Genomic DNA, 27,431 nt, shown 5'->3' with positions numbered 1-27,431 from the left:
TGAAAATATCAGCCTACGTGTTCAGATCAGATCATCATATGCTTGGGAGAAAAAAAAATAAAAGTATGCCTCATTCCACTTTTGTGATTTAGTTATTTTGCATCGTCATTAACTTCTGCTTCTCTGTCTTCGTTGTTGTCGTTGTCTTTTTGATAAATTCATAGATTTCAAAGCCAGATGAGACCATTATGGATCACCTAATCTGACCTCCTGCATAACACAGACCAAAGAACCTCACCCAGTGATTCATGTATCAATCCCAATGATCCAATCTTGTTTTAGAGGCTCTTCTTCTTCTTCTTTATATTCTTGTTCTTCATCTTCATCTTCTTCCTCATCATTTTTTTCTCCATCCTCTCCTGCATCTTATCTATTATTATTTACTGTTATCTATTAATTAAACCTCATGTTTCCCACTGCAATTCTAAGTAAAGCTCTCAATAACACTTGAAAATGTGTTGGTTTCATTATTTTATTGTTCTCTGTCTAGGTAAGGGTCGTAGCAGGTATGGAAGCAAGGAACAGGACACTTGTGACTGAATTCATTCTGATAGGTTTCCCCAGCCCCCGCGAGGTGGTGATTGTCCTTGTCATGCTATTCTTCATCATCCTTATGGTGGTGATGATTGGGAACTCCGTCATCATCACCTTATTATTATTAGCTGGAGAAGGTTAGCTGGTCCTAACCTTTTCCTTGCCTATCTGTCATGATCTATTGCTTTACCAGTAGCTGTTAACCACAAGAAATGCTTTTGGTTCAGGTGATACAGACAACCCAACAGTTCCCTGCTCTGCCTGATATGGAGAAGATCCGTGAAGCTGGGTTGTCTGCACTATGAGGCAAAGCTTTTGATATGGTCTCCCACAGTATTCTTGCCAGCAAGTTAAAGAAGTATGGGCTGGATGAATAGACTAGAAGCTGGATAGAAAGCTGGCTAGATCGTTGGGGTCAACGGGTAGTGATCAATGGCTCCATGTCTAGTTGGCAGCCGGTATCAAGTGGAGTACCCCATGGGTCAGTCCTGGGGCCGGTTTTGTTCAATATCTTCATAAATGATCTGGAGGATGGCGTGGATTACACCCTCAGCAAGTTTGTTGATGACACTAAACCGGGAGGAGTGGTAGATAGGAGGGTAGGGATAGGATACAGAGGGACCAAGAAAAATTAGAGGATTGGGCCAAAAGAAATCTGATGAGGTTCAACAAGGACAAGTGCAGAGTCCTGCACTTAGGACGGAAGAATCCCATGCACCGCTACAGACTAGGGACCGAGTGGCTAGGCGCAGTTCTGCAGAAAAGGACCTGGGGATTACAGTGCATTAGAAACTAGATATGAGTCAACAGTGTGCCCTTGTTGCCAAGAAGGCTAACAACATTTTGGGCTGTGTTAGGATATATATATTCAGGCCTGTCTGTAAAGGCCTATACTCTAAGAATTTAGGTGTATTCTTATCACTTGGCTAGGTATAGAGGTATAAAAGAAAGAATCAAATTCACTGTCTGCTGGTGTAAGGGCCTTCTCTTACTGTGACAGTCTGAGGCCCTGTTCTTAGGCTAAGGCCTTTGGCTAAGCAGCAGAGGCAGCCATAACCTGGGAAGCGAACGGTCACATCCTCACATTCCAAACTAGTCACATTGAAAGAAGGTGCTATTGGGCTGTTAGGAATACAATCCTGTCCTGATAATGCCTATCACCTCCAGAGAAAGGGAAGTGCCTAGAAGATGTAAAAGGAAACTTAGTTTGATAACATCCTGTCTGGCAAGAACTCACTTATCAATAACTGGGATGTGAAATCCTCACTTCTGTATTGTTTTGTCATTATAGTTCCCACTTCGCTATTCTTTGTCTGTATAATCTCTGTCTGGTTTTGTGATTGTTCCTGTCTGCTGTATAATTAATTTTGCTGAGTGTAAACTAATTAAGGTGGTGGGATATAATTGGTTAAATAATCATGTTACAATATGTTAGCCTTGGTTAGTTAAATTTCAGTAAAATGATTGGTAAAGGTATAGCTAAGCCTAACTCAAGTTTTACTATATAGTCTGCAGTCAATCAGGAAGTGTGTATGTGTGTGTGTGTGGGGGAGGTGGGAGAATGGGAACAGGGAATGGGGGTGGAGAAATTGGAATCATGTTTAGCTAAGGGCAGGGATGGGAACAGGGCCACAGGTAAGGCTCTATGGTGTCAGAGCTGGGAAGGGGGACACTAAGGAAGGAAACTGGAATCATGCTTGCTGGAAGTTCACCCAATAAACATTTAATCGTTTGCACCTTTGGACTTTGGGTATTGTTGATCTTTGTTCATGCGAGAAGGACCAGGGAAGTAAGTGGGTGAAGGAATAAGCCCCCTAACAGGCTGTATAAGTAGGAGCATTGCCAGCAGATCAAGGGAGATGATCATTCCCCTCTATTAGACATTGGTGAGGCCTGATTTAGAGTACTGTGTCCAGTTTTGGGCCCCACACTACAAGACGGATGAGGAAAAATTGGAAAGAGTCCAGCGGAGGGCAACTAAAATGATTAGGGGACTGGAACACATGATTTATGAGGAGAGGCTGAGGGAACTGGAATTATTTAGTCTGCAGAAAAGAAGAATGAGGGGGGATTTGATAGCTGCTTTCAACTACCTGAAAGGGGGTTCCAGAGAGGATGGTTCTAGACTATTCTCAGTGGTAGAAGAGGACAGGACAAGGAGTAATGGTCTCAAGTTGCAGTGGGGGAGGTTTAGGTTGGATATTAGGAAAACCTTTTTCATTAGGAGGGTGGTGAAACACTGGAATGCATTACCTAGGAAGGTGGTGGAATCTCCTTCCTTAGAAGTTTTTAAGGTCAGGCTTGACAAAGCCCTGGCTGGGATGATTTAATTGGGGATTGGTCCTGCTTTGAGCAGGGGGTTGGACTAGATGACCTCCTGAGGTCCCTTCCAACACTGATATTCTATGATTCTATGACACAGAATAGACCCCTAGTCATTGGATTATGGGGTGGTGTGGTGCAGGGTTCTCTCTAAGGCTTGACTGTTGAAGCTGCTCCACTATTTATAAATAACAAACAGGGACATGAATTTACCTCTCCTACATCCTAGGTGAATGCTCCAAATACCTGGCTTTAGAGTCATCCTCATGCCCCTGTCCCTGGCCCATTAATTATCCATTGTCATTCATAGTGGCAATTCTTAGTTGATCTCACCTGCAGGGCTTGATCTAGTAGAGTGTTCTGAAGTAGCCCAATGCCACACAAAATGGCAGAGGGCAGGAGGAGGAACTCCATTGTAACCTTTAGCTCAGTCATTAGGGTGCTCACCTGGGATATGGGATGCCCTCGTTCAGAATTGCTCTCCACATTGGGTAGAGGGTGACATTGAACCCAGGTCTTTAATGTCCCAGGTGAGTGCATTACCCGGTGGGCTTCTTCTCCCTGGGCATGTCTTGAAAAAAATGACATTGGCCCCTAACTCCAGGAGATGGTTCACAGCAGAAAATTCTAAGCAGAGCTAGGTGTCTCCCTCCAGCCCAGATTTAGGAGCTGAACTCCCCGAGAGGGTTGGCTTTAAGACACATCCCTGTCATTGGCATATGCCTTTGGCTAATTTAGGCAGCTCCCCACCCAGCATGCTGGCTTTTGTGGATCCCATTCTTAGGTGTCCCTCTCTCCCCATTCCTTGCATAGAGAGCTTAGATGCCTGACCCAGGATTTGTTGATTCCACTGGCTTCCAGGTGCCTTAAAGTTAGGTCTTAAGACACATTGCAATGCTGTAGTCTCTTTGTGGATCTGGGCCTTAGCCGCACAGTGAAAACCAAAAACAAGAGGTTAGGAATCCTTGGCCCCCGAGTGTGTCCTAACCACTGTTATGTGCCCTAACATACAAGTTATGAGTAGGGTTGGCAGATTTCAATTTAAAAAAATTTGTTTTGGCAGATATTATTGATGCTTATTTTTAAGCTTTTTTATTTTTTTTAGTTTTCACAGTTGTGCAAAATCAAAAGTTTTAAGCTTTATTTCCCCCTCAATGTTTATTGATTTAAATTTTCACAGTTGCAGGAAATTATGAGGGAGGGGATCAGATAATTATTTAATGAGGATAGATGCTGGGATTCAGAAAGTTAAAGCTTTATAAAATGTTACAACACTAATTGGCAACATGATATACAAGATCAATATCCTTAAATCAAACTCTAATCAGTGCTCAGGTAGCATTTTGCTTACCTTGCCTATCAGTCAATTTTGATTAGTGATGGAAACATTTTTTCGTCATATTGTGTGTTTGATGAAATCACCGTTAACTGATATTTATCGATAAAAATCTATTCCTTTCCAGCTTAGATATGAGGAAATCCTCACAGTACCCTACACTATCTTATGTGGATTTAGGTGTGTTCAGAGCCCATCTATCAGGTCAGGTTCCACAGGAGAAAGAAGTGCAGTCATGTCAATGTTTGTCTGGTTTGAGGATCCGGCTGGGGCTTAGATTTGAGACAGGCAACCAAACACCTCGAGTGAGGCTGCGGTTCACATGCATCATGGCAGAAACAATTGGTACTTAGGGGATGTTTGCAGCAAAACTTTCGGCATCGAGAGAATTAAGGCACTTATAGGGCTTGGCAACAGCTAAGTGGGGGCTTTGAGGAGCTCAGTGGTGCCTAAATTTTGAACTTAGGTGTCTAAAATAGTAGCATTGGTTTAATTTAGATGGAATACATGGGTCCAAAGGTGTTAGCATCACCCAATCACTGTCCAACATCAAACAGTGTTAAACAAGGTTCAGGGTTTGGTATGCACATGCATCAGCCTGCTTAGTTCCTATGGCAAACACATCATTAAAAATCCTTTTAACCTTTTATTAAAGACAAAGAAAATAAGAAAGAGCAGTTACGGCATTTGAAATGTAAGGTATTAGACAAGGTTTTTGTTTCAGCCACATCCCTTGTTCCCTGTCTCTTTAGCCAGAGAGAGTTTTAGAAAGGAAAACAACCCTCGTGGGACCGCATCTTAGAGGGCATCAAAGATGGTCCTAACTGTCCTTGTGGGGAAAGTGAAGAACTAAGTTCAGATGGGCAGGAGCTGTTACTGTTAAATTCAATCCTGTTTCATCTGAGGTGGTGATTGGGACTTAACCTGTTTATCACATTTATTAGTGAAAACAACTTGGCCTTGTCATAAATATAAAGGGAAGGGTAAACACCTTTAAAATCCCTCCTGGCCAGAGGAAAAATCCTTTCACCTGTAAAGGGTTAAGAAGCTAGGATAACCTCGCTGGCACCTGACCAAAATGACCAATGAGGAGACAAGATACCTTCAAAGCTGGAGTGGGGGAGAAACAAAGGTTCTCTCGGTCTGTGTGCTGCTTTTGCCAGGACCAGAGCAGGAGTGCAGGTCAGAACTCCTGTAAAGGGCTAATAAGCAATCTAGTTAGATTTGCATTAGATTCTGTTTTGTTTAAATGGCTGATAAAATAAGTTGTGCTGAATGGAATGGATATTCCTGTTTTTGTGTCTTTTTGGAACTTAAGGTTTTGCCTAGAGGGATTCTCTATGTTTTGAATCTGATTACCCTGTAAGGTATTTACCATCCTGATTTTACAGAGGTGATTCTTTTACTTTTTCTTCAATTAAAATTCTTCTTTTTAGAACTTGATTGCTTTTTCATTGTTCCTAAGATCCAAGGCTTTGGGTCTGTGTTCACCTATGCAAATTGGTGAGAATTTTTATCAAGCCTTCCCCAGGAAAGGGGGTGTAGGGTTTGGGAGGATTCTTGGGGGGGAAAGACGTTTCCAAGTTGGCTCTTTCCCTGTTATATATTTGTTAGACGCTTGGTGGTGGCAGCAATAAAGTCCAGGGGCAAAAGGTAAAATAGTTTGTACCTTGGGGAAGTTTTAACCTAAGCTGGTAAAAATAAGCTTAGGGGGTTTTTCATGCAGGTCCCCACATCTGTACCCTAGAGTTCAGAGTGGGGAAGGAACCTTGACTGGCCTACTCTCCTTAGTTAACTCGCAAGTGGGCAACAATTAACGGCCCAATGGTCACAACAGGAGTTAGGCATTTTGTGGTTCGGGGGCTTAGTGCTAAAGGACCTGCCCTGAGCAAGCGACATAGAGATCATTAGAAGTGAGGATCTCCTGCTGCGCAGACCAGTGCATAACCCACTGGACTACACTGCTTACCAAGAAGTGTAAGGAACACAATAATTAAATGGTCGGAGTCACATGCAATGAATTAGATGGCACATTAGAGATCTCTGGCATCACAAGCGAGCCTGTGACATATGGGCAAAGACTAAAACATTCTGAAAGGTGCCTGTAGTTGGTCACAGATGGTAACTTAGTTAGTATTTCTTGGAAAGCGAGTGTCATGTTTTTTCCTCTTTCCACGTACATCTCAGAAAGTGGATTTGGGACTCTCCAATAGTTGATCCTCTGGGGTACATGCGATCATTTTCACTACTCAGCCTCACCCAGTCAAGGTAGACCTACTTCACAGAGAAGGCCAGGGGGGTTATTCATCAGACCAGGAGAACTAGAATCAACATATAAAAGGACAAGTTGTTGAGATGTGACAATGCCCGTCAGACAAGTCAAAAGATCCTGACATTGCAGGTGCTATTTGACAGCTTCTCGTAGTTTGACATGAAGAGAAAAATCAGAGATTATTTCTTGTCAGTCTTTGAAGCAGTTCAGAACAAATTACTTTAGTATTTAATCCAAAAGAGCTGGGACTAGAATTTAAAAATTACTCCAGAAGAATTTGCCTTACGGGGGTTGGGGATGATTGCAGCACATGCCTCAATCTGTGCCTATCTGGCTTGTCTTTATGGCATCTTCCTAGCATCACAGACCCAGACTAATGTAAGTAGCTGTCCTCCCCACCCACATGCACTACTTCCGGTTATTATTTCCTTTTGTTTTTTTCCCTTTTCTTTTTCCCTTTTTAAAAATATTATCTCCTTTTTAATCACCTTTTTTCTTATCTTTTCATTTCCTCTTTCTCTCTTCTCTCCTTTCTTTTTTCACTCATGTAACCCTTCTGCCCGTCAGAGTTGGCAGCAACAAGGGCCGGGTTCAGTACCTAGAGGTTCCATTCCAATACACAATGCAAAACCGGCTCGAGCCTCCATCCAGTGACCTGGGACAAATATATACCACCCCCACTGGGTGCCTCTAAGAGGCAATACTTCCCCTCCCGCAAGCACAGAGTCTGAGTGTACCAAAAGTTTTTTAATAACGGAGAGAAACAATGTGGCATTATGTTGGGGAAACACCACCAACAGGATTCATAACACAACCCATGAGCAAAAAACCCATCCCAAGCAAATTGGGCTGTGTCCTTTCCCTTTGGTTCTTGAGTCCAGCAACTCAAAATCACCCAAAGTCCCAAAAGTCCAACAACCCAAAGGTCTCTGTCCCTGGTCAGTGCAGCCCCAGAGTTTGAAAGTTTATCTGCAGAGTTTTACCTCCCAACCTGGGTGGAGATGTGCGGGGGGGGGGGGGGGGGGATTTAAGGGGCACCTTACATGGTCCAAAGCCGATCGCTCCACCTCTCCATGGGGATCCGCTCCGCTCCACCAGCTGTCCCACAAATCGTTCCACTCCACTCTGCCAGCCGCCCCCATGAGCTGCTCCAGCACCCACAAACTGCTCAACTCCACCAGCCACTCTGCTCTGCCAGCCATCCCGCAAACTGTTCCACACCATATCTTCAGGCTCCCCTGCTACTTAACACAACACTCAGTGATTTCAGCTCTTAGTAAGTTTAGCTCTTTTGTAACTTCAGCTTGTAGTAGGAGAGCCTCACTGCTGGTGTACCATTGGCCCAAAACAACTTCAGCTCAGCAACCTGTAAATAGACTCCTAATAGAATCAAAGCTAGCTCTAATATTCTACAGTAGAAAAAGAAAGAAGTGCAATTAGCACATAAAGCCCTCACAAACAGACCCATACCACTAGACATCAATACCTAAACCCAGCCTCTCTTCATTCACTGGGTTTTGGAACCCATCTCCCTTGCCTAGTGAGTGCTGCTTAGTTGATGGTGAGTCCCTCAAGCATAACAAAAGGCCAAGTACAGTTCCACTGTCCTTGATTCACATAATCAGGATAACAGTTTATTCCTGCCCCAATAACAGAGAAACTGGGGCTCCTACAGCAGCGAAAGTGACCATCTAGGTGGGGTGGGTGTGTCTATGCAAATGAGATCAGCCCCTGAAGTTCTTTTCCACAACCCACCATGACTCACAACCAGATGTCAGGGTAGAGCTCATCCTGACTCTGCTTGTACTCATAATTTTTTCCTTGTTTTTTTCTGGTTTCTTTTCTTTTCTTTCCTTCCTTTTACTTTGTTTTTTTTTTTGGTTCCTAAATTTGATGTTTATTTTTTCTCTCTGTTCCTTTTCTCCTTGTTTTATTTCTCCTTTTTCCATTTTCCTCTTTTCTAATTTCTTTTCTTTTTCTCTTAATTTTGTTCTTTACTTTTTTGCTTTATTTTTCCTTCTTTCCTTTTTATTCTCTTTCTTCATTTCTCTCCTTTCATTTTCACCCTCTCATATCCTTTACTTTTTTCTGTATTCCTGTTTTTAACTTTCACTTTCATAGAATCGTAGAATCATAGAATATCAGGGTTGGAAGGGACCTCTGGAGGTCATCTAGTCCAACCCCCTGCTCAAAGAAGGACCAATCCCCAACTAAATCATCCCAGCCAGGGCTTTGTCAAGCCTGACCTTAAAAATATCTAAGGAAGGAGATTCCACCACCTCCCTAGGTAAAGCATTCCAGTGTTTCACCGCCCTCCTAGTGAAAAAGGTTTTCCTAATATCCAACCTAAACCTCCCCCACTGCAACTTGAGACCATTACTCCTTGTCCTGTCCTCTTCTACCACTGAGAATAGTCTAGAACCATCCTCTCTGGAACCCCCTTTCAGGTAGTTGAAAGCAGCTATCAAATCCCCCCTCATTCTTCTCTTCCGTAGACTAAACAATCCCAGTTCCCTCAGCCTCTCCTCATAAGTCATGTGTTCCAGACCCCTAATCATTTTTGTTGCCCTTCGCTGGACTCTTTCCAATTTTTCCACATCCTTCTTGCAGTGTGGGGCCCAAAACTGCACACAGTACTCCAGATGAGGCCTCACCAATGTCGAGCAGAGGGGAATGATCACGTCCCTCGATCTGCTGGCAATGCCCCTACGTATACATTCCAAAATGCCATTGCTTCTTTGCAACAAGGCACACTGTTGACTCATATCCAGCTTCTCGTCCACTGTCACCCCTAGGTCCTTCTCTGAAGAACTGCTGCCTAGCCATTCAGTCCCTAGTCTGTAGAGGTGCATTGGATTCTTCCGTCCAAAGTGCAGGACTCTGCACTTGTCCTTGTTGAACCTCATCAGATTTCTTTTGGCCTAATCCTCCAATTTGTCTAGGTCCTTCTGTATCCTATCCCTACCCTCCAGCGTATCTACCACTCCTCCCAGTTTAGTGTCATCTGCAAACTTGCTGAGGGTGCAATCCACACCATCCTCCAGATCATTTATGAAGATATTGAACAAAACTGGCCCCAGAACCGACCCTTGGGGCACTCCGCTAGAAACTGGCTGCCAACCAGACATGGAGCCATTGATCACTACCCATTGAGCCCGACAATCTAGCCAACTTTCTACCCACCTCGTAGTGCATCCATCCAGCCCATACTTCTTTAACTTGCTGACAAGAATACTGTGGGACTAGGTTACTCTGTCACTAGGTTGCCTCCCTCATTCAGTAAGGGGCCCACACTTTCCTTGACTTTCTTCTTCTTGCCAACATACCTGAAGAAACCCTTCTTGTTACTCTTAACATCTCTTGCTAGCTGCAACTCCAGGTGTGATTTGGCCTTCCTGATTTCACTCCTGCATCCCCGGGCAATATTTTTATACTCATCCCTGGTCATTTGTCCAATCTTCCACTTCTTGTAAGCTTCTTTTTTGTGTTCAAGATCAGCAAGGATTTCACTGTTAAGCCAAGCTGGTCGCCTGCCATATTTACTATTCTGTCTACACATCGGGATGGTTTGTCCCTGTAACCACAATAAGGATTCTTTAAAATACAGCCAGCTCTCCTGGCCTTCTTTCCCCCTCATGTTATTCTCCCAGGGGATCTTGCGCATCAGTTCCTTGAGGGAGTCAAAGTCTGCTTTTCTGAAGTCCAGGGTCTGTATTCTGCTGCTTTGCTTTCTTCCTTGTGTCAGGATCCTGAACTCGACCATCTCATGGTCACTGTCTCCCAGGTTCCCATCCACTTTTGCTTCCCCTACTAATTCTTCCTGGTTTGTGAGCAGCAGGTCAAGAAGAGCTCTGCCCCTAGTTGGTTCCTCCAGCACTTGCACCAGGAAATTGTCCCCTACAGTTTCCAAAAACTTCCTGGATTGTCTGTGCACCGCTGTATTGCTCTCCCAGCAGATATCAGGGTGATTGAAGTCTCCCATGAGAACCAGGGCGTGCAATCTAATAATTTCTGCGAGTTGCCAGAAGAAAGCCTCATCCACCTCATCCCCCTGGTCCAGTGGTCTATAGTAGACTCCCAGCACGACATCACCCTTGTTGCTCACACTTCTAAACTTAATCCAGAGACTCTCAGGTTTTTCTGCAGTTTCATACTTGTGCTCTGAGCTGTCATACTGCTCCCTTACATACAGTGCAACTTCCCCACCTTTTCTGGCCTCCCTGAACAGTTTCTGGCCTCCCTGAACAGTTTATACCCATCCATGACAGTACTCCAGTCATGCGAGTTATCCCACCAAGTCTCTGTTATTCCAATCACATCATAATTCTCTGACTTTGCCAGGACCTCCAGGTCTCCCTGCTTGTTTCCCAGGCTTTGTGCATTTGTATATAGGCACTTGAGATAACTGACTTTCTCAGTATGAAGCAGGAGCCCTCCCCTCTCACACGCTCCTGCTCGTGCTTCCTCCCGGTATCCCGCTTCCCCACTTACCTCAGGGCTTTGGTCTCCTTCCCCCGTTGAACCTAGTTTAAAGCCCTCCTCTCTAGGTTAGCCAGCCTGCTCGCGAAGATGCTCTTCCCTCTCTTTGTTAGGTGGAGCCCGTCTCTGCCTAGCACTCCTCCTTCTTGGAACACCGTCCCATGGTCAAAGAATCCAAAGCCTTCTCTCCGACACCACCTGTGTAGCCATTCGTTGACTTCCACGATTCGACGATCCCTACCCCGGCCTTTTCCTTCCACGGGGAGGATGGATGAGAACATCACTTGCGCCTCCAACTCCTTTATCCTTCTTCCCAGGGCCACGTAGTCCGCAGTGATCCACTCACGGTCATTCTTGGCAGTATCACTGGTGCCCATGTGGAGAAGCAGGAAGGGGTAGCGATCCGAGGGGTTGATGAGTCTCGGCAGACTCTCCGTCACATCGCGAATTTTAGGCCCTGGCAAGCAGCAGACTTCTCTGTTTGCCCCATCAGGTCGGCAGATAGATGACTCAGTCCTAAGTGCAGGACTCTGCACTTGTCCTTGTTGAACGTCATCATTTTTCTTTTGGCCCAATCCTCTAATTTGTCTAGGGCCCTCTGTATCCTATCCCTACCCTCCAGCATATCTACCTCTCCTCCCAGGTTAGTCTCATCTGCAAACTTGCTGAGGTTGCAATCCACACCATCCTCCAGATCATTTATGAAGATATTGAACAAAACTGGCCCCAGGACCGACCTTTGGGGCACTCCACTTGATACCAGCTGCCAACTAAACATGAAGCCATTGATCACTACCCGTTGAGCCCGACAATCTAGCCAACTTTCTATCCACCTTATAGTCCTTTCCCCATCATGTTATTCTCCCAGGGGATCTTGCCCATCAGTTCCTTGAGGGAGTCAAACTCTGCTTTTCTGAAGTCCAGGGTCCGTATTCTGCTGCTCTCCATTCTTCCCTGTGTCAGGATCCTGAACTTGACGATCTCATGGTCACTGCCTCCCAGGTTCCCATCCACTTTAGCTTCCTCTACTAATTCTTCCTGGTTTGTGAGCAGCAGATCAAGAAGAGCTCTGCCCCTAGTTGGTTCCTCCAGCACTTGCACCAGTAAATTGTCCCCTACCCTTTCCAAAAACTTCCTGGATTGTCCGTGCACCGCTGTATTGCTCTCCCAGCAGATATCAGGGTGATTGAAGTCTCCCATGAGAATCAGGGCCTGTGATCTAGTAACTTCAGTTACTATTTTTCTTTTTTTCCTTATTTTTAAGTCTAGTCCAAACATTTCTATCAAAACTGGTTTTTGACAAAAAATTGGGTTTTCAACTAACATAAAAAATTGTGGTAAGTGTCTGCTGTCTGTGGAAAATTTTGCACTTTTCATTGAGGAAATAAAATTTCCTCTCTCCCTCACACCCTCAAAAGAATTGAACATTTCCACAGGGAAACAATTCCATCCAGCTTTGCTCTTTTAAAATTTTTTGTCTAAAGTTTTCTCTCTTCCACTTTCTTTCCTCTTCTCTACTCTTCCGTTTTTCTTCTTTTCTTTTCTCCTGTTCATCTAACACATTGTTCCCTATTCCCACCGTCTTCCCTCTGCCCCAACACAGAAAGCTCCTATGTAACCAAGCAGAACCAAACCACCGTGACTGAATTCATCTTCGTGGGCTTCCTCTACCCCCATCATCTGGAAATGCCTCATTGTTGTTGGCTTCCTGGCCTCTTACCTGCTGATCTTATCTGGCAATATCATGATCATCGCAATCATCCTCTTAAAGTGTCACCTCTACAGCCCCATAAACTTCTTTCTCTGAAAACTGTCGCTTGGAGATCCTTATTACATCTTCCGTCCTACCCAAGATGATAGCCAGCTTCCTGAGGGGTAACAGGGCCATCTCCTACCCGGCTTGCATTGCTCAATGCTACTTCTATTTCTTTCTGGGCTGAAGCAAGTTTGCCTTGCTGGCCGCCATGTCCTATGACTGCTACGTGGCCATCTGTGACCCACTGTGCTACACCACATTCAAGAATTCTCAGCTCTGCCTCCAGCTTGGTTTGGGGGTAATGGGCAGCAGGGTTCCTGTCCCCCATCATCCCCACCATCCAGGTCATCACCCTGCCCTTCTGAAGTGCCAACCGCATTGACCACTTCTTTTGCGATGACATGGCCTTGGTCAAGCTGTCCTGTGCGGATATGAGCTTTGTGGAGCTGGTGAGTTTCATGGCTTCCTCTGCCATCCTGTTGGGATCCTTGATCCTTATGGTGGTGTCCTACACCTACATTGTTGCCACCATCCTCAGGATAACATCCCCCAGAGGACGCAACCAGGCCTTCTCCACCTGCTCCTTCCACTTCATCATCATCACCCTGGGCTACGGCAGCTGCATCTTCATGTGTGTCCAGCCTCCGGGAAGCGATGCCTTGCTCAACAATCTGGTGGCCCTGCTCAACACAGTGGTGACGCCTCTCATGAACTCTTTCATCTTCAGCCTGAGGAACAGCCTCCCATAAGCCCCTTCATCTTCAGCATGAGCAGATTAAAGATGCCCTGAGGGCCATCTTGAAGAGAAGCGTGAACTTCTAAAGGAATCATCTTCACTTCTGAATGGGTTTTGTGAGTGGAAAAGAAGGGGAAATTAAACAAGAGTAATAGGATGCTAGAAACCATTCTTTCCCTCCAAGAAAACCAATTATCTATCTATATATCTATCTATCATAGAATCATAGAATATCAGGGTTGGAAGGGACCTCAGGAGGTCATCTAGTCCACCCCCCTGCTCAAAGCAGGACCAATCCCCAATTAAATCATCCCAGCCAGGGTTTTGTCAAGCCAGACCTTAATTGTCAAGTCTGACTATCTATCTATCTATCTATCTCTTGCAATATGCAGTGTTGTGTTAATGGGCCATTTCGCCTTAAACAATATCTTAGAATATGTGCTAACTACTTATTCTAAACTATCTGTTTGATCTTGTATTTAGCTGTGACACTCTGAGTACCTTTCTCAGACCCAAGGAAGAGCTCTGTGTAGCTCAAAGGCTTGGCCATGTCTATATTATATTACCAAATTAAGTTGACCTAACTTATGTCGGCATACTTTTGCCACAGTAATTACATCACTAGTGCGTGTTTAAACTTTGCTTCTTGTATAGTCGGTGCGCGTCCTCAGCAGGAGTACTTGTATTGATTGTACTGTTATGTGCAGCATTGTGGAATAGCTCCTGAAAGGCAGTAATAGTCGACATAAGCAAGGCAGTGTCTACACTGATGGTGCATCAACCTAACTACATCGACTTTGACTCTACGCTGCTCATGGAGGTGGAGTTGTTAATTCAATGTAGTGGGTCAGTTAAGTCAGCTGGGAGCGAAATTTAAGAGTAGACGCTTCCATAGTTAGGTCAACAAAAGCTACCTTGTGTTGACCTAGTGCTATAATGTAAACCACACCCTTATCTGTCTCGCCCACAGAAGTAGGTCCAATAAAGGATATTGCCTCACCCACTTTGTCTCTCTAATATCTCTTGCAAGGTCTTTTGTTAATAATACTTAGTCCATAGATAGCAATTTACATATAACCATCTAAAAACACTTTACAAACATTGATAAGTAACATTCCCGTCACTTGACAGATGGGGGAAACTGAGGCAGAAGGTTGTGAAGTGACTTCCCAGAAGCCTCAAGAATATAACCCTTTGCTTTTGATTGCCAGTCCTGTGAGATAGTCACTAAGTTAGCTGAACTCCCATCCTGGTCAAGCAATAAAACAAGTGGAATTATAATACTTTTTTTCCGCTTTAGGTGAAATAGGCTATTCTCTATAGGCTAGGGACCTGTGAACTCCCCCTTCTGACCAACACAAATCCTCATCCATGCAGAGACTGGAACATTGGAGGCTCAAGGTCACATATGCTCATCTCTGCCAAGGAGAGCCCAGCCAAAACACAGAATCTGGCCCACAGATTTCAGTGCTCATCTGTAGAGTAATAACTCACCTGGTTAGATTGAGTGTGTCGGCATCAATTCCCAGCCCAGGGGAAGGAACCGCTAGTTCAAATGGTTTACCGCTACCCCTAGGGCCCCTGGGCTGGGACTCGGAGTAGAGGGTGGGCCCGGGTCCCTCCCTCTCCACTCCCCTCCTCTAGGACACTAGTGGGGCAGTTAATACCCCAGTTCAGGGGCAAGAAACGGTGCCCTGAACCCCCCCAAGAAGAGAAAGCGTGAGACCCATCATAGCAGTTCCGGCAATTTGCCACACATGGTGTCAGGGGTGGGATCTACGTGCTGAGGACTTTAACCAGGGTTAGCCAAAACCCTCCCATCCCTAAGATGGATGACATGGTCAAGGCCCTAATACAAGCCACTAGCAGGAGGCTACCCGGGTCCAAGCAACCGCCCAACAGGAGGCAACTCGGATGCAGCAGGAGACTAATCATCTGTTGATGAGTCAGGCTGCCCAGGACCGAGGCCTGCTCGAAGAGTTGGTGAACCAGATGAAGGCCCTTATGGAGCTGAACCACAACTGCGATGGGACCCGGACCATAAGGGCCAGCCACTGCCTACAGAAAATGACACGGGAGGATGATGTGGAGGCATACTTCCTGTCTTTTGAAAGAGCAGCCCTGAGGGATGCCTGGCCCCGAGATCAGTGGTCTGATATCCTCGCCCCATTTCTGTGTGGGGAGGCCCAGAAGGTCTACTATGATATGGCCGCGGAGACTGCAGCAGATTACCCCCAGCTGAAGGCAGAGATCCTGGCCAGATCCGGAGTAACGACGGTGTTGCGAGCCCAGAGGTTCCATGAGTGGCAGTATACAGAGGACAAGACACCCCGATCGCAATTGTTTGACCTGATCCACCTGACCTGGAAATGGCTGTGCCCTGAGGACCTCAGCTCTGAGAAGATGATGGAGCTCCTGGTACTGGACCAGTATATGAGGGGGCTACCACCAGGCCTCACCTATGATGAGTTGGTCTCCCTTGTGGAAAGACAGCTGGCAGCCCGCGAACTGTTCCAAACCACAGGGGGTAAGACACAGTAAACCAGGAAGCGAGTCCCAAACTCAAGGACCCGGACTGTCAAGAACTCCAGAACCGTAACTGGAAGGAAAGACATTGAGGAATGGCCCGAGGCCAAGAAGGGACCTGGGGGTTTGGGAAGAGAGGGCTGGGTGGGCCGGCCAAATAGTCCCAGGCAGAGGGTGGCAACTGGAATAAGGGGGCAGTGTTACGAGTGTGGAGAATTGGGGCATATAACAGCCCAATGTCCCAACAGGGAAGAGCCTATGCAATGTAATCTGGGAGATCACGGGGAGCAATGTGGCCTAATCGGCCTGGTAGGGGTCGCAATGACCTCGCATGGGTATACAAGATCAGTAAAAATGAATAGTATTGAGATCATAGCATTAGTAGATTCTGGGAGTGCTGTCACGCTGGTCTCGGGGAAGTTGGTGGGGCAAGACCTACTAACCTGGGCCAAAAACACAGGGGTAACGTGTGTTCATGGCACCGTAAATTTCTACCCCACAATCCCAGTACGGATTGAGATCCAGGGGAATACTACCAGGGTGACTGCAGGGGTAGTCCCCAGGCTCCCCTACCCTGTCTTAATTGGTAGGGACTTCCCCGGGTTTGAGAGCTTACTCCCACCATTAGAGTCAGGGGAGGGTAGCAACCCCCCAGGCTGAGAGGGAGGCACCTACAGATAGCCTCACGCCAACGTTTGACAAATTTGCCCCAGAGTTATTCTCATCCCCCGGAAAACCCTGAAAGTCTAGGTGGGAAAGGAGGGCAGATAAAAGATTAGGGACCAGGATTCTAGCAGAGAACCAGAAAACCTCCCTTGTTGATAGGTGAACCCGTTCAGGAGGCCAGGAGATAATTCAGGCCAGTGAGGACTCAGAGGGGGTTCCCAGCCCAAGTAGGGCAACCCAGGGGGCGGAGTAGAAACAGACCTCTTGGAATTAGGTCAGATCAGTACCACACATGAGAATTTCGGGCAGGACCAAACCAATGACCCGCTATATGCAAATGTAAGGGAGGAGTTAGTGGAAGTAAATGGTGTACCCGTGGAAGGAAAGACCAAAGGTCCAAGGCCATATTATGTGCTCAAACGCGATCTGTTGTACAGGATAGCACAAATACGAGGGGAAGAAGTGGAGTAACTCTTAGTCCCACGGAAACACACAAGGGCAGTACTAGAGTTAGCTCACAGTCATCTATTTGGGGGACATCTAGGAGTAGACAAGACACTGAACAGAGTCCTAAGAAGATTTTATTGGCCAGGAATACGTGCAGAGGTCCAGCGCTATTGTGCCTCTTGCCCTGAATGCCAATTGCATAGCCCCCGACCTCACTTGCGGGCCCCATTAGTACCTTTGCCTATTATTGAAGTCCCTTTTGAGAGGATAGCCATGGACATAGTGGGCCCACGGGAAAGATCAGCATGGGGCCACCGAAATGTACTAGTCATCTTTGACTATGCCACGTGATATCCAGAAGCTATTCCTTTAAGAAACCCCACATCCAAGATAATAGCAAAAGAACTACTCCAGGTTTTTGCCAGAGTGGGCATCCCTAAGGAGATCCTGACAGACCAAGGACCCCTGTTCATGTCAAAATTAATGAAAGACTTATGTACCCTGCTCAGCATCCAGGCCATACAGACCTCAGTCTACCATCCACAAACAAATGGACTGGTCGAGTGGTTTAACCGTACTGTTAAAAGTATGATCTGGAAGGTGGTAGCACAGGACGGAAAAGACTGGGATACCCTTCTACCGTATCTAATGTTTGCTATACGGGAAGTCCCCCAGACGTTTACTGGTTTCTCTCCCTTTGAACTACTATACGGACGCCACCCATGCGGAATATTAGATATTGCCAAGGAAGATTGGGAAGAACAACCTGACCCAGGAAAGAATGTCATTGAGCACGTGACACAGATGAGAGAGCGAATAATTCGAGTAACCCCTATAGTATGAGAACATTTGGAAAAAGCACAAGAGGCCCAGCGGAAATATTACAACCACTGGGCGAAAGTACGGAGATTTCAGCCGGGGGAACGGGTGATGGTGCTAGTGCCGACAGCAGAAAGCGAACTCCTGGCCAGCTGACATGGATCACATGAGATAGTGGAAGCCATTGGGGAGGTGGACTATAAGGTCAGACAGCCAGACCGCCGAAGGCCAGAGCAAATCTACCACATCAACTTACTGAAGCCCTGGCGTGACCGAGAGACGTGCCTGGTCATTCGGGGAGCTCCACCCCAGACAGACGACCAACAGGGGCAGGTGAAGATATCTCCTGAGTTAACTCCAGAACAACGAACAGAAGTCATTGATATGATCCAACTAAACCAGGATGTGTTCTGTATACAGCCAGGCCGTACAACACTGGTCCAACATCATATTATCACCAGTCCTGGAGTAAGGGTGACGATAAGGCCATACCGAATACCGGAAGCTAAAAGGGAAGAAATTAGGACAGAAGTGAAGAAGATGCTGGAACTCGGGGTTATTGAAGAATCCCACAGCCAGTGGTCCAGCCCTATCATCCTATTCCCCAAGCCTGACGGCACCTGTTAAGGGGCTTATTCCTTCACCCACTTACTTCCCTGGTCCTTCTCGCATGAACAGAGAGCAACAATACCCGAAGTCCAAAGGTGCAAACAATTCGATGTTTATTGGGGTGAACTTCCAGCAAGCATGATTCCAGTTTCCTTCCTTAGTATCCTCCTTCCCAGCTCTGACACCACAGAGCCTTACACCTGTGTCCCTGTTCCAATTCCTGCCCTTAGCCAAACATGATTCCAATTTCCTTACTCCCATTCCCTGTTTCCATCTCCCCCACCCCCTCACTTCCTGATTGACTGCAGACTATATAGTTAAACTTGAGTTCTGCTTAGCTATACCTTAACCAATCATTTTACTGAAATTTAACTAACCAAGCCTAACATATTGTAACATGATTATTTAACCAATTATATCCCACTACCTCAATTAGTTTACACCCAGCAAAATTAATTATACAGCAGACAGGAACAATCACAGAACCAGACACAGATTATACAGACAAAGAATAGCAAAGTGGGAACTATAATGACAAAACAATACAGAAGTGAGGATTTCACATCCCAGCTATTGATAAGTGAGTTCTTGCCAGACAGGATGTTATCAAACTAAGTTTCCTTTTACATCTTCTAGGCACTTTCCTTTCTCTGGAGGTGATGGGCATTATCAGGACAGGATTGTATTCCTAATAGGCCAGTAGCACCTGATTTCAATGTGACAGGTTTGGAACGTGAGGATGTGACCGTTCGCTTCGCAGCTTATGGCTGCCTCTGCTGCTTAGCCAAAGGCCTTAGCCTAAGAACAGGGCCTCAGACTGTCACAGTAAGAGAAGGACCTTACACAGGCAGACAGTAATTTTGATTCTTTCTTTTATACCTCTAGAACTAGCTAAGTGATAAGAATACACCTAAATTCTTAGAGTATATGCCTTTACAGACAGGCCTGAATATCTATATCCTAACAGCATCCTGAGATTTTGCAATGACTTCCAGAAGTTGAATGAAGTATCCCAATTCGATGCCTATCCGATACCACGCATTGACGAGCTAGTTGATCAGTTAGGCAAGGCCTGATTCCTAACCACTCTGGACCTGACCAAAGGATATTGGCAAATTTCCCTGGCCAAGAATGCCAAGGAAAAGACTGCCTTCTCTACACCCGATGGCCTGTTCCAATACATTGTCCTCCCTTTTGGACTCCATGGGGTCCCTGCAACATTCCAAAGACTTATGGACAAATTGATGCGACTCCATGCCAAGTATACCACCGCCTATCTAGACGACATAGTTATCCATAGCCCTGACTGGGAAACACACCTAAGAAAAGTAGAAGTGGTGCTAGATGCCCTGCGGAAGTGAGGCCAATCCTCTCAAGTGCGTGATAGGACTAGCTGAGGCCAGATACCTCAGGTATGTAGTAGGGAGACGTTTGGTGAAACCCCAATGGAACAAAGTGGAGGCAATACAAGGTTGGCCTCGACCAGTCCGCAAAAAGCAGGTCAGAGCGTTTCTAGGGATAGTAGGATACTATATGAGCTTCATCCCTCATTTCGCCACAAGGCTTGGGGCCCCGAGATAGTAAAGTGGACTGATGTGGCAGAATGAGCATTTGCAGATTTAAGGACCGCCCTTTGCTGCCATCCAGTACTCATAGCCCCAGACTTCGAGAAGGAATTCATCCTACAAACAGATGCCTCGGAGGTAGGGCTAAGAGCCGTCCTTTCGCAGATGGTAGGGGAGGAGGAACACCCAATCTTGTACCTCAGCTGGAAACTCCTCCCCAGGGAACAAAAGTACGCCATCGTTGAAAAGGAATGTCTGGCAGTAAAATGGGCTATGGAGACTCTCCGCTACTACCTACTGAGGCGGCAGTTTACCCTCGTGACAGGCCATGCCCCACTCCAGTGGATGCACAGAAACAAGGAGAAGAACACAAGAATGACTAGGAGGTTCCTATCCCTGCAGCCCTTCCATTTCCAGGTACAGCACAGGGCCAGAAGCCAACACGGTAACGCTGATGACCTAAGACGACAGCACTGCCTCTCGTCCCAAGTAGCCCAACCCCATGGTGTTGAGCGGGGGGGGGGCGGGGATATGTGATACAGCATGGCCAGAGGGCAGCAGGAGAGTGATAGAAGGGAGCCTTATTCCCTGTAGAGGGAAGAAAGTTTGCTATCGATTAATTAAAGCACCTGAAGCCAATTAAAGCACGTGAAGCCAATTAGAGCACCTGAAGTCAGTCACCTGATAAAACCCCCCCTGCTTCAATCAAGAGGAGGAGTTGAAGCAGAGTGGATTGGTGTTGGAGCAGAGAGCAGTTTGGAGGGAAACAGAGGAGAGGTTGGCGAAGTGCTGTGGTGGGCTAAGAAGACAAAGACCCTAGGTAAAGGGACATGTGGTTTGTGCAGCGGGAGGGCAGGAAGCCCCACAAGCTGAAGGGAAGGAGAGGGGAGTAGCCCAGGGGAAGGAACTGCTAGTTCAAGTGTTTTACCGCTACCCCTAGGGCCCTGGCTTGGGACCCGGAGTACGGGGCAGGCCCGGGTCCCCCCTTCTCCACTCCCCTCCTCTAGGACACTAGTGGGGCAGTTAATACTGCAGTTCAGGGGCAAGAAATGGCGCCCTGAACCCCCCCCCCCCCCGCCTAGAAGAAGAGAAAGCTTGAGACCCATCATAGTAGTGCTGGCAATTTGCCACACAGATATTTTTTTTAAAGGAAGTTTAAGATTGGGATTCTATTTGGAGTGTTCTCATTGTAGCGTTACACAAAAGGCCATCTTCCAGAACAGTCCATGGGCCCAGCCCTGTTCCCACAAAAATGAAAAGCAAAACTCCTGTTGACTTCAACAAGAGCAACCTCAGCGTCTGTTACTTCTATACAAAGAAAATTCCATTTCTCTTCTCTACTGCGTGTCCTGTCTGGCAGCTCTTGGTCATATTAGCAGTCACACTGGAGTGTGTGCATGGGTGTGAATGACTTTAGTGTGTAGGAATTTGGTGTGACTGGTTACTGTGTGTGTCACACTTCCCAGGGGTTTCCAGGATTGCGAGGCACCTGGCTACCGCTTGCCTTGAGTGTGAAGAAGGCTTGCCTGTACTTGCTGGGGTCAACTGTGTGACCCCAGCAGCCTCTAGCAACTCAGGGCCTCCGCAGACATTGCTCTCCCTTCACGGGCTAGTGATAGGCATTTGCCAACCCACGAGCCCTCCTAGCCTCCAACCCCTTTTCCAGTGCACACTCCCCAAATTCACAGCTCCGTGAGTCCCAAAGGGACAGTGCCCACTTACCTCAGATTCATGCTCTGCTCAACACACCGCACCTGGATATATTTACAGTAAAAGCACGAAGAAGTTTATTTAACAAAGAACAGAGACTGAAGAAGAAGCAAGTTTGCAGGTTATTTTGTGTATTTGAAAGCTTTGTTTAATTTTTACAGATGTGGTTTTGTCTAATAAATATGTGTGTGTGTATGTGTGTGTGTGTGAGAGAGAGAGAGAGAGTTTTGTGCATAATACTTTTGTCTGTGTCCTTAGAAGATAGATGGACCGGTATGTTACACATTTGTGTGTGTATGACTTTGTATGGGTGAGATATTTGTGTGTCCATGTTTGTATAGGTAGGCTAGATTTGGGCATGTGGGTTGGAAGAGTGAGTGTGTGTGTGTTGGGGGTGGGGGGAGGAATAGGGTGCATTGGCAAATGAACGTATCTGTGTTACATAAAAGACCCAGAAATATATTTAAAATGAGAAATATTAATTAATGAATAGTTCAGTTAGTGCCATGAGTAGCGAACACAAACAGGCTTGGAAGAATTCAGACTGAGGCTGTGTCTACAAGACAAGGACATTTGTGTAGCTATGCTAGTGTAAACCCACGGCAAAGATGCAGTTGACACCAGTGTAAGGGGTTTTTCCGTCAGTGTTGGAACACCACTAGCTACGTTGGCAGAAACAGTCTTGCATCAGCGTAGCTGCCTGAGTTAGGTCTGCATAGCGTGTCAGTCACGGGTGTGTTTTTTTCACACCCCCAACTAATGTAGCTATGACATCCTAACTTCTAAGTTTAGACCAGGCCTTTGGGGAGTGGGGTGTGTGTTGGACATAGATGGAGACGGGTGCTGGATTTGTAGGGTGTATCTGCTTGGGTATATGGCAGAGCTGTTTAGGTGTCTGGGTGAGTGAGGTTTGTTCCTGTGCTTGGCACTGCCATGAATGGTGGGCATACATGTGATTTCAATGGGAGTTAGGTGGCTAATCAGTGAAGGCAGCTGGAAAATCCCACTAGACACCTGTATGTATCTTTGGGCACCAAAATGTCTGGAAGTTGAAGGTAGACAAATTCCTACATTTTTAATGGGGATACTAATTAAACATTGGGACAGTTTACCAAGTGTTCTGGTGGATTCTCCATCATGGATAATTTTTAAATGAAGACTGGAATCATTTGGGGGCAGTGCTCTGGCTTGGGTTGTACAGAAGATCAGACTAGATGATCACATTGGTCCCTTCTGGCCTTGGTATCTATGAATCCATATGTCTGAAAATCTCGCCTGACGTGATTTGCATAAGGTCATCCAGGAAAGCAACTGGACACGTGTGGGGACAGAATCCCAGCCTCTTGCCTTGCAGCTTTTCCCAATGGACCATCCACCTGCATCTGCCCCAGTATAATTAAAAGCTGCACAAGTAGGCTAGAATCCCCCTTCTTTCTTGTGGCACTGAGAAGTGGGGCTGGGGAACCCACATCACAGCTTAAACCCTTGTTCGCGTCGCCACATATTACACGAGGGTCTCAGGTCTGGTGGGCACAGTGAACCCAGGACCTCTGGGTTCTGAACCCCTCTGGGCTGAGCTAAAATCCCAAAGGCTGTTAGCTCAGGCTATGGCAGACTCATCCATCTCTGAGGTAAAGTAGGAGCTGGGGAAAATGCACACATCGTATTGTAATTAGGTAGAGCAACAGCAGATACATCCCTCAGTTCTCAGATTCCCAGTGCATTCCCTGGATGTGTCCTACACTCATTATAAATGTCCCAGTTTGGGACAGACAGGCTTCAGGCATGCGGAGAAGCTCAAGTGCTGCTTTGCAACTCCAAACCCCATTCCTGAGTGAAGAGATAGCAGAGACATTGACAATCGTACTGGTGACAATGAGCTGGTATTTAATTGGAGGGCATTAATTTGACACAAGAAGAAGTATCTAGAGTGCATGCAGGGTAAATCTAAGGTACCAGATTCTCACAGAGCATTAGAAATTTTAGCTCTTCATTAATTTATTGATCTACTAAAGAGCACATGCAATTAGATTTTTAACGTCCTATATAATTACTTTTGTGAGGGCAATTGTCAAAAAACAAAGCCGGTCAGAGCGCTCAGACTCATTATCTATCTATCTATCTATCTATCTATCTATCTATCTATCTATCTATCTATCTATCTCAGTGCCTCTCAGGATTTGGCTCTGCTCTGGAAATCCTCATATTAACATATGTATTTTTTCTCTCATGGATCAAACGGCTGCAAGCACCATGGAAGGGGCTAACCAAACTGAAGTGACTGAGTTCATTCTCATGGGTTTCTCTGCATTCCCGGAGCTGCAGTGGATCCTCTTTGTGATGTTCCTGATCATCTACCTCCTGACAATTGCCACCAACACTTCCATCATTGCCATAGTCAGGAGTTGTCCAAGCCTCCACTGCCCTATGTACGTGTTACTCAGCAACCTCTCTTTCCTGGAGATCTGGTACACCTCAGTGACGGTGCCCAAGATGCTGGCTGGGCTTCTGTTGGGGAACAGGTCAATCTCCGTCCATGGATGCATAACCCAGATGTTTTTCTTCTTCTCCATGGGTTCCACTGAGTTCTTCCTCCTAGCAGTGATGGCGTATGACCGCTACTTGGCCATCTGCCACCCCTTGCGCTACTCCACCATCATGTGTAACATCTTGTGCCTCAAGCTGTCGGTGGTTGCTTGGGTGTCTGGCTTCCTGGCCTCCTCCGTCCTCACCGTGGCCGTGTCCAGGCTGTCGTTCTGTGGACCCAATGAGATTGATCACTTCTTCTGCGACTTTGTCCCCCTGGCCAAGCTTTCCTGCTCAGACACGCATCTCAGCAAGCTCGTGTGCTTCACCCTGACATGGGCCATAGCCGGGAGTTCCTTCCTTCTCACCGCCGGTTCCTACAGCTGTGTCATATGGACAGCATGGCGGATGCCTTCAGAGAGTGGTCTCCAGAAAGCTCTGACCACATGTGGTGCCCACATTGCGGTCACAGGCATATTCTATGGCTCAGCCCTTTCTATGTATGCCCGGCCGCCTGTGATGGAGTCCTCTGACATGGACAAGGTGGTGTCATTCTTCTACTGTGTCCTGACCCCACTGCTGAACCCCATCATATACACCCTACGGAACAACATGGTGAAGGAGGCACTGAGGAAACCAATGACAACCTCAGGATTATTTAGGGCCTAAGGAAGAACTTTCCCCAGGTGGCTTCATTATGTGGAGGGGTACCAGGAACTATATCAATCACAAACCTCGCTGAGGTTGGGTGGGAAGCACCCTTCAGTTAGGATGAGTTCATCAGAAGCCTCCCACCTAAGGCAAAAGGAGGTTGTGATCCTGCCCAGGAGTTTGGACTGAGTGAATGGAGGGTTGATGATGAGTATTGTTTGTGTATTGTGTGTGTGTGTGTGTGTGTGTAGGGGAAAGAGTCCAGGGGAGAGGGGGAGGGGAATGCAGAACACACAGAAACTCATAACATACAGGAACAGAAAGAGAGGCAGAGGCAAAAAAGCAAGAAAGCCAAGCAGTAGCCCGTGAGCCTATTGAGACCCTGGGAAAAGCTAGAAAGAGAAAGTTTTTGGGTTGGTGTTGACTCAAGAGGTTTGAGGCTGTAAGCTAAGAAACTGGCTTTTTTTGTTGTTCTTGTTTTCTCCTGCATTCAGAGAAGTAGGACTTTGTACCTTCCTTGTAAATAAACAAGATTACATCAAGGAAAATACCAGACTGCAGCAATTCTACTTCCAGCTGTAACGTCTCCAGGGTCCCAAAATGTAACTAGATACTTTTTGATCCAAAAGGGGGCAGAAGTATTTGATGAATGCAAAACAATGTTATTCAATCAATCACTGGTTGGCTCTGTGGATGGTATGCAGTTCCAGACATGGTGTGACTCCTGGTAAACAACAATGCAGGCAAGGCTGGAACTCAAGATGTGGGGGGGCTTATCTGTTTGTACTTCTGGTAGAAGCTGATTTCTACAACAGCCACGTAGGGTAAAATCCTGGATTCACTGATGTCAATAGGAGTTTTGCCGTTGATTTCAATTGGGCTAGATTTTCACCCCTCCTGTTTAAGAAGATCTATAATTCCCGATACTGTGTCTGCAGCTGATTGGTAATTTTCCATCAAACCACTTATCGATGGAAAATGAAGTTTCTGGAAAACTTAAATCTTACACTTAAATCTTCCATAGGAAAATTTTGATTTTGCAAAAATATTCTGATTTTCCTGCTCCAATGCCTTTTTAAATGATCTCTCCACAGTAGATGATTTCACCTAGTGAGACAGAGGGAGCCTTGCACCAGAATAACTCAGATCCCAGTGGCCATGACACTTACCTGATAGGTAGACAATTCTAACCATCAGAGAAGTGACGTTCTGGAATAGCCACACGTGGGGAGCAGTGGGGGCAGAAATCCTAACTGGCCTCAAGACTGAGCTTGATAAGTTTATGGAGGGTATGGTCTGTTGGGACTGCCTACAATGGCATGACATATCTGAGGCTATTAGTAGAAAATCTGCCAAACAGCCCGTGATGGGACACTAGATAGGGAGGGCTCTGAGTTACTACAGAGTATTCTTTGGCTGGTTGGTCTCACCCACATGCTCAAGGTCCAACTGATTGCCATATTTGGGGTTGGGAAGGAATTTTCCCCCAGGTCATATTGGCAGAGACTTTTTAGGTGTGTGGGGGGGTCACATTTCTCTGCAGCTTAGGGTATGGACCATTTGCAGGTTTAAACTAGAGTAAAAGGTGGATTCTCTCTATAACTTATATTCTCTCTATAACTCTCTGTAAATCATGATGTGAGTGTGACGTTGCAGTGCCCCTCTGCCATGTACTTTGGCCAAACTGGACAGTCTCTACGCAAAAGAATAAATGGACACAAAGCAGATGTCAAAAATTCTAACATTCAAAAACCAGTGGGAGAGCATTTTAACATCCCTGGACACTCGATTTCAGACTTAAAAGTGACCATTCTTCAACAAAAAAACTTCAAAAACAGACTTCAATGAGAAACTGCAGAGCTGGAATTCATTTGCAAACTTGACACCATCAAATTAGGCCTGAATAAAGACTGGGAATGGCTGGGTTACTACAAGAAGTAATCTCCCATCAACTGTTGAGTATGGGCCATCCATCTCGTTAGCACTACAAAAAGTAATTTTTACTCTGTTGACATTCACACCTTCTTTTCAACCGTTGGGAATGGGACACATCCACCCTGATTGAATCATTGACCCCCCACTTTGAAAGGCATCCTTTCTTGTGCTGTATATTTATGCCTGCCTACTATAATTTTCACTCCATACATCTGAAGAAGTGGGTCATAGCCCACAAAAACTTATGCTCTAATAAATGTGTTAGACTTTAAGGTGCCACAAGACTCCTCATTGTTGTTGCCCTCCATAGGATTCTATGAAAATATGCTAATAAGTGTGAATATAATGTAACTGGAATATGCTTCATGCAAAAGGTCTCTTATACGGCATCATTACAAAGCTTATAATCTACTGAGTGTGGTCATCCTATTTGTATGTATCATTCTTGTATCTGAAACTAGAAATATGAAATATAACTCTGAGGTCCTAATGTAATTATGCAAAGTGTGGGCCATTAATGGTGGTTTGGAATCTTAATGGCT

The 27,431-nt window shown here is 46.0% G+C and overlaps 1 protein-coding gene and 1 pseudogene across 1 annotated transcript; both read left to right on the top strand.

Annotated features, from left to right (window-relative positions):
* Positions 1-508: 508 nt before the first annotated feature.
* On the top strand, positions 509-13,448 carry LOC125622507 (olfactory receptor 6C76-like; annotated as a pseudogene).
* A 10,582-nt stretch (positions 13,449-24,030) lies between these two features.
* On the top strand, positions 24,031-24,972 carry LOC125622506 (olfactory receptor 11L1-like). The gene has a single exon (XM_048820598.1). It carries the CDS (start codon positions 24,031-24,033, stop codon positions 24,970-24,972), a length of 942 nt encoding a protein of 313 aa, XP_048676555.1.
* Positions 24,973-27,431: the final 2,459 nt, after the last annotated feature.

This window comes from Caretta caretta, chromosome 13 (assembly GCF_965140235.1).
Source record: "Caretta caretta isolate rCarCar2 chromosome 13, rCarCar1.hap1, whole genome shotgun sequence".
Lineage (NCBI taxonomy): Eukaryota > Metazoa > Chordata > Testudines > Cheloniidae > Caretta > Caretta caretta.
The sequence above is the reverse complement of the archived record's forward strand: the minus strand, read 5'-3'. Positions and strand labels throughout refer to the sequence as shown.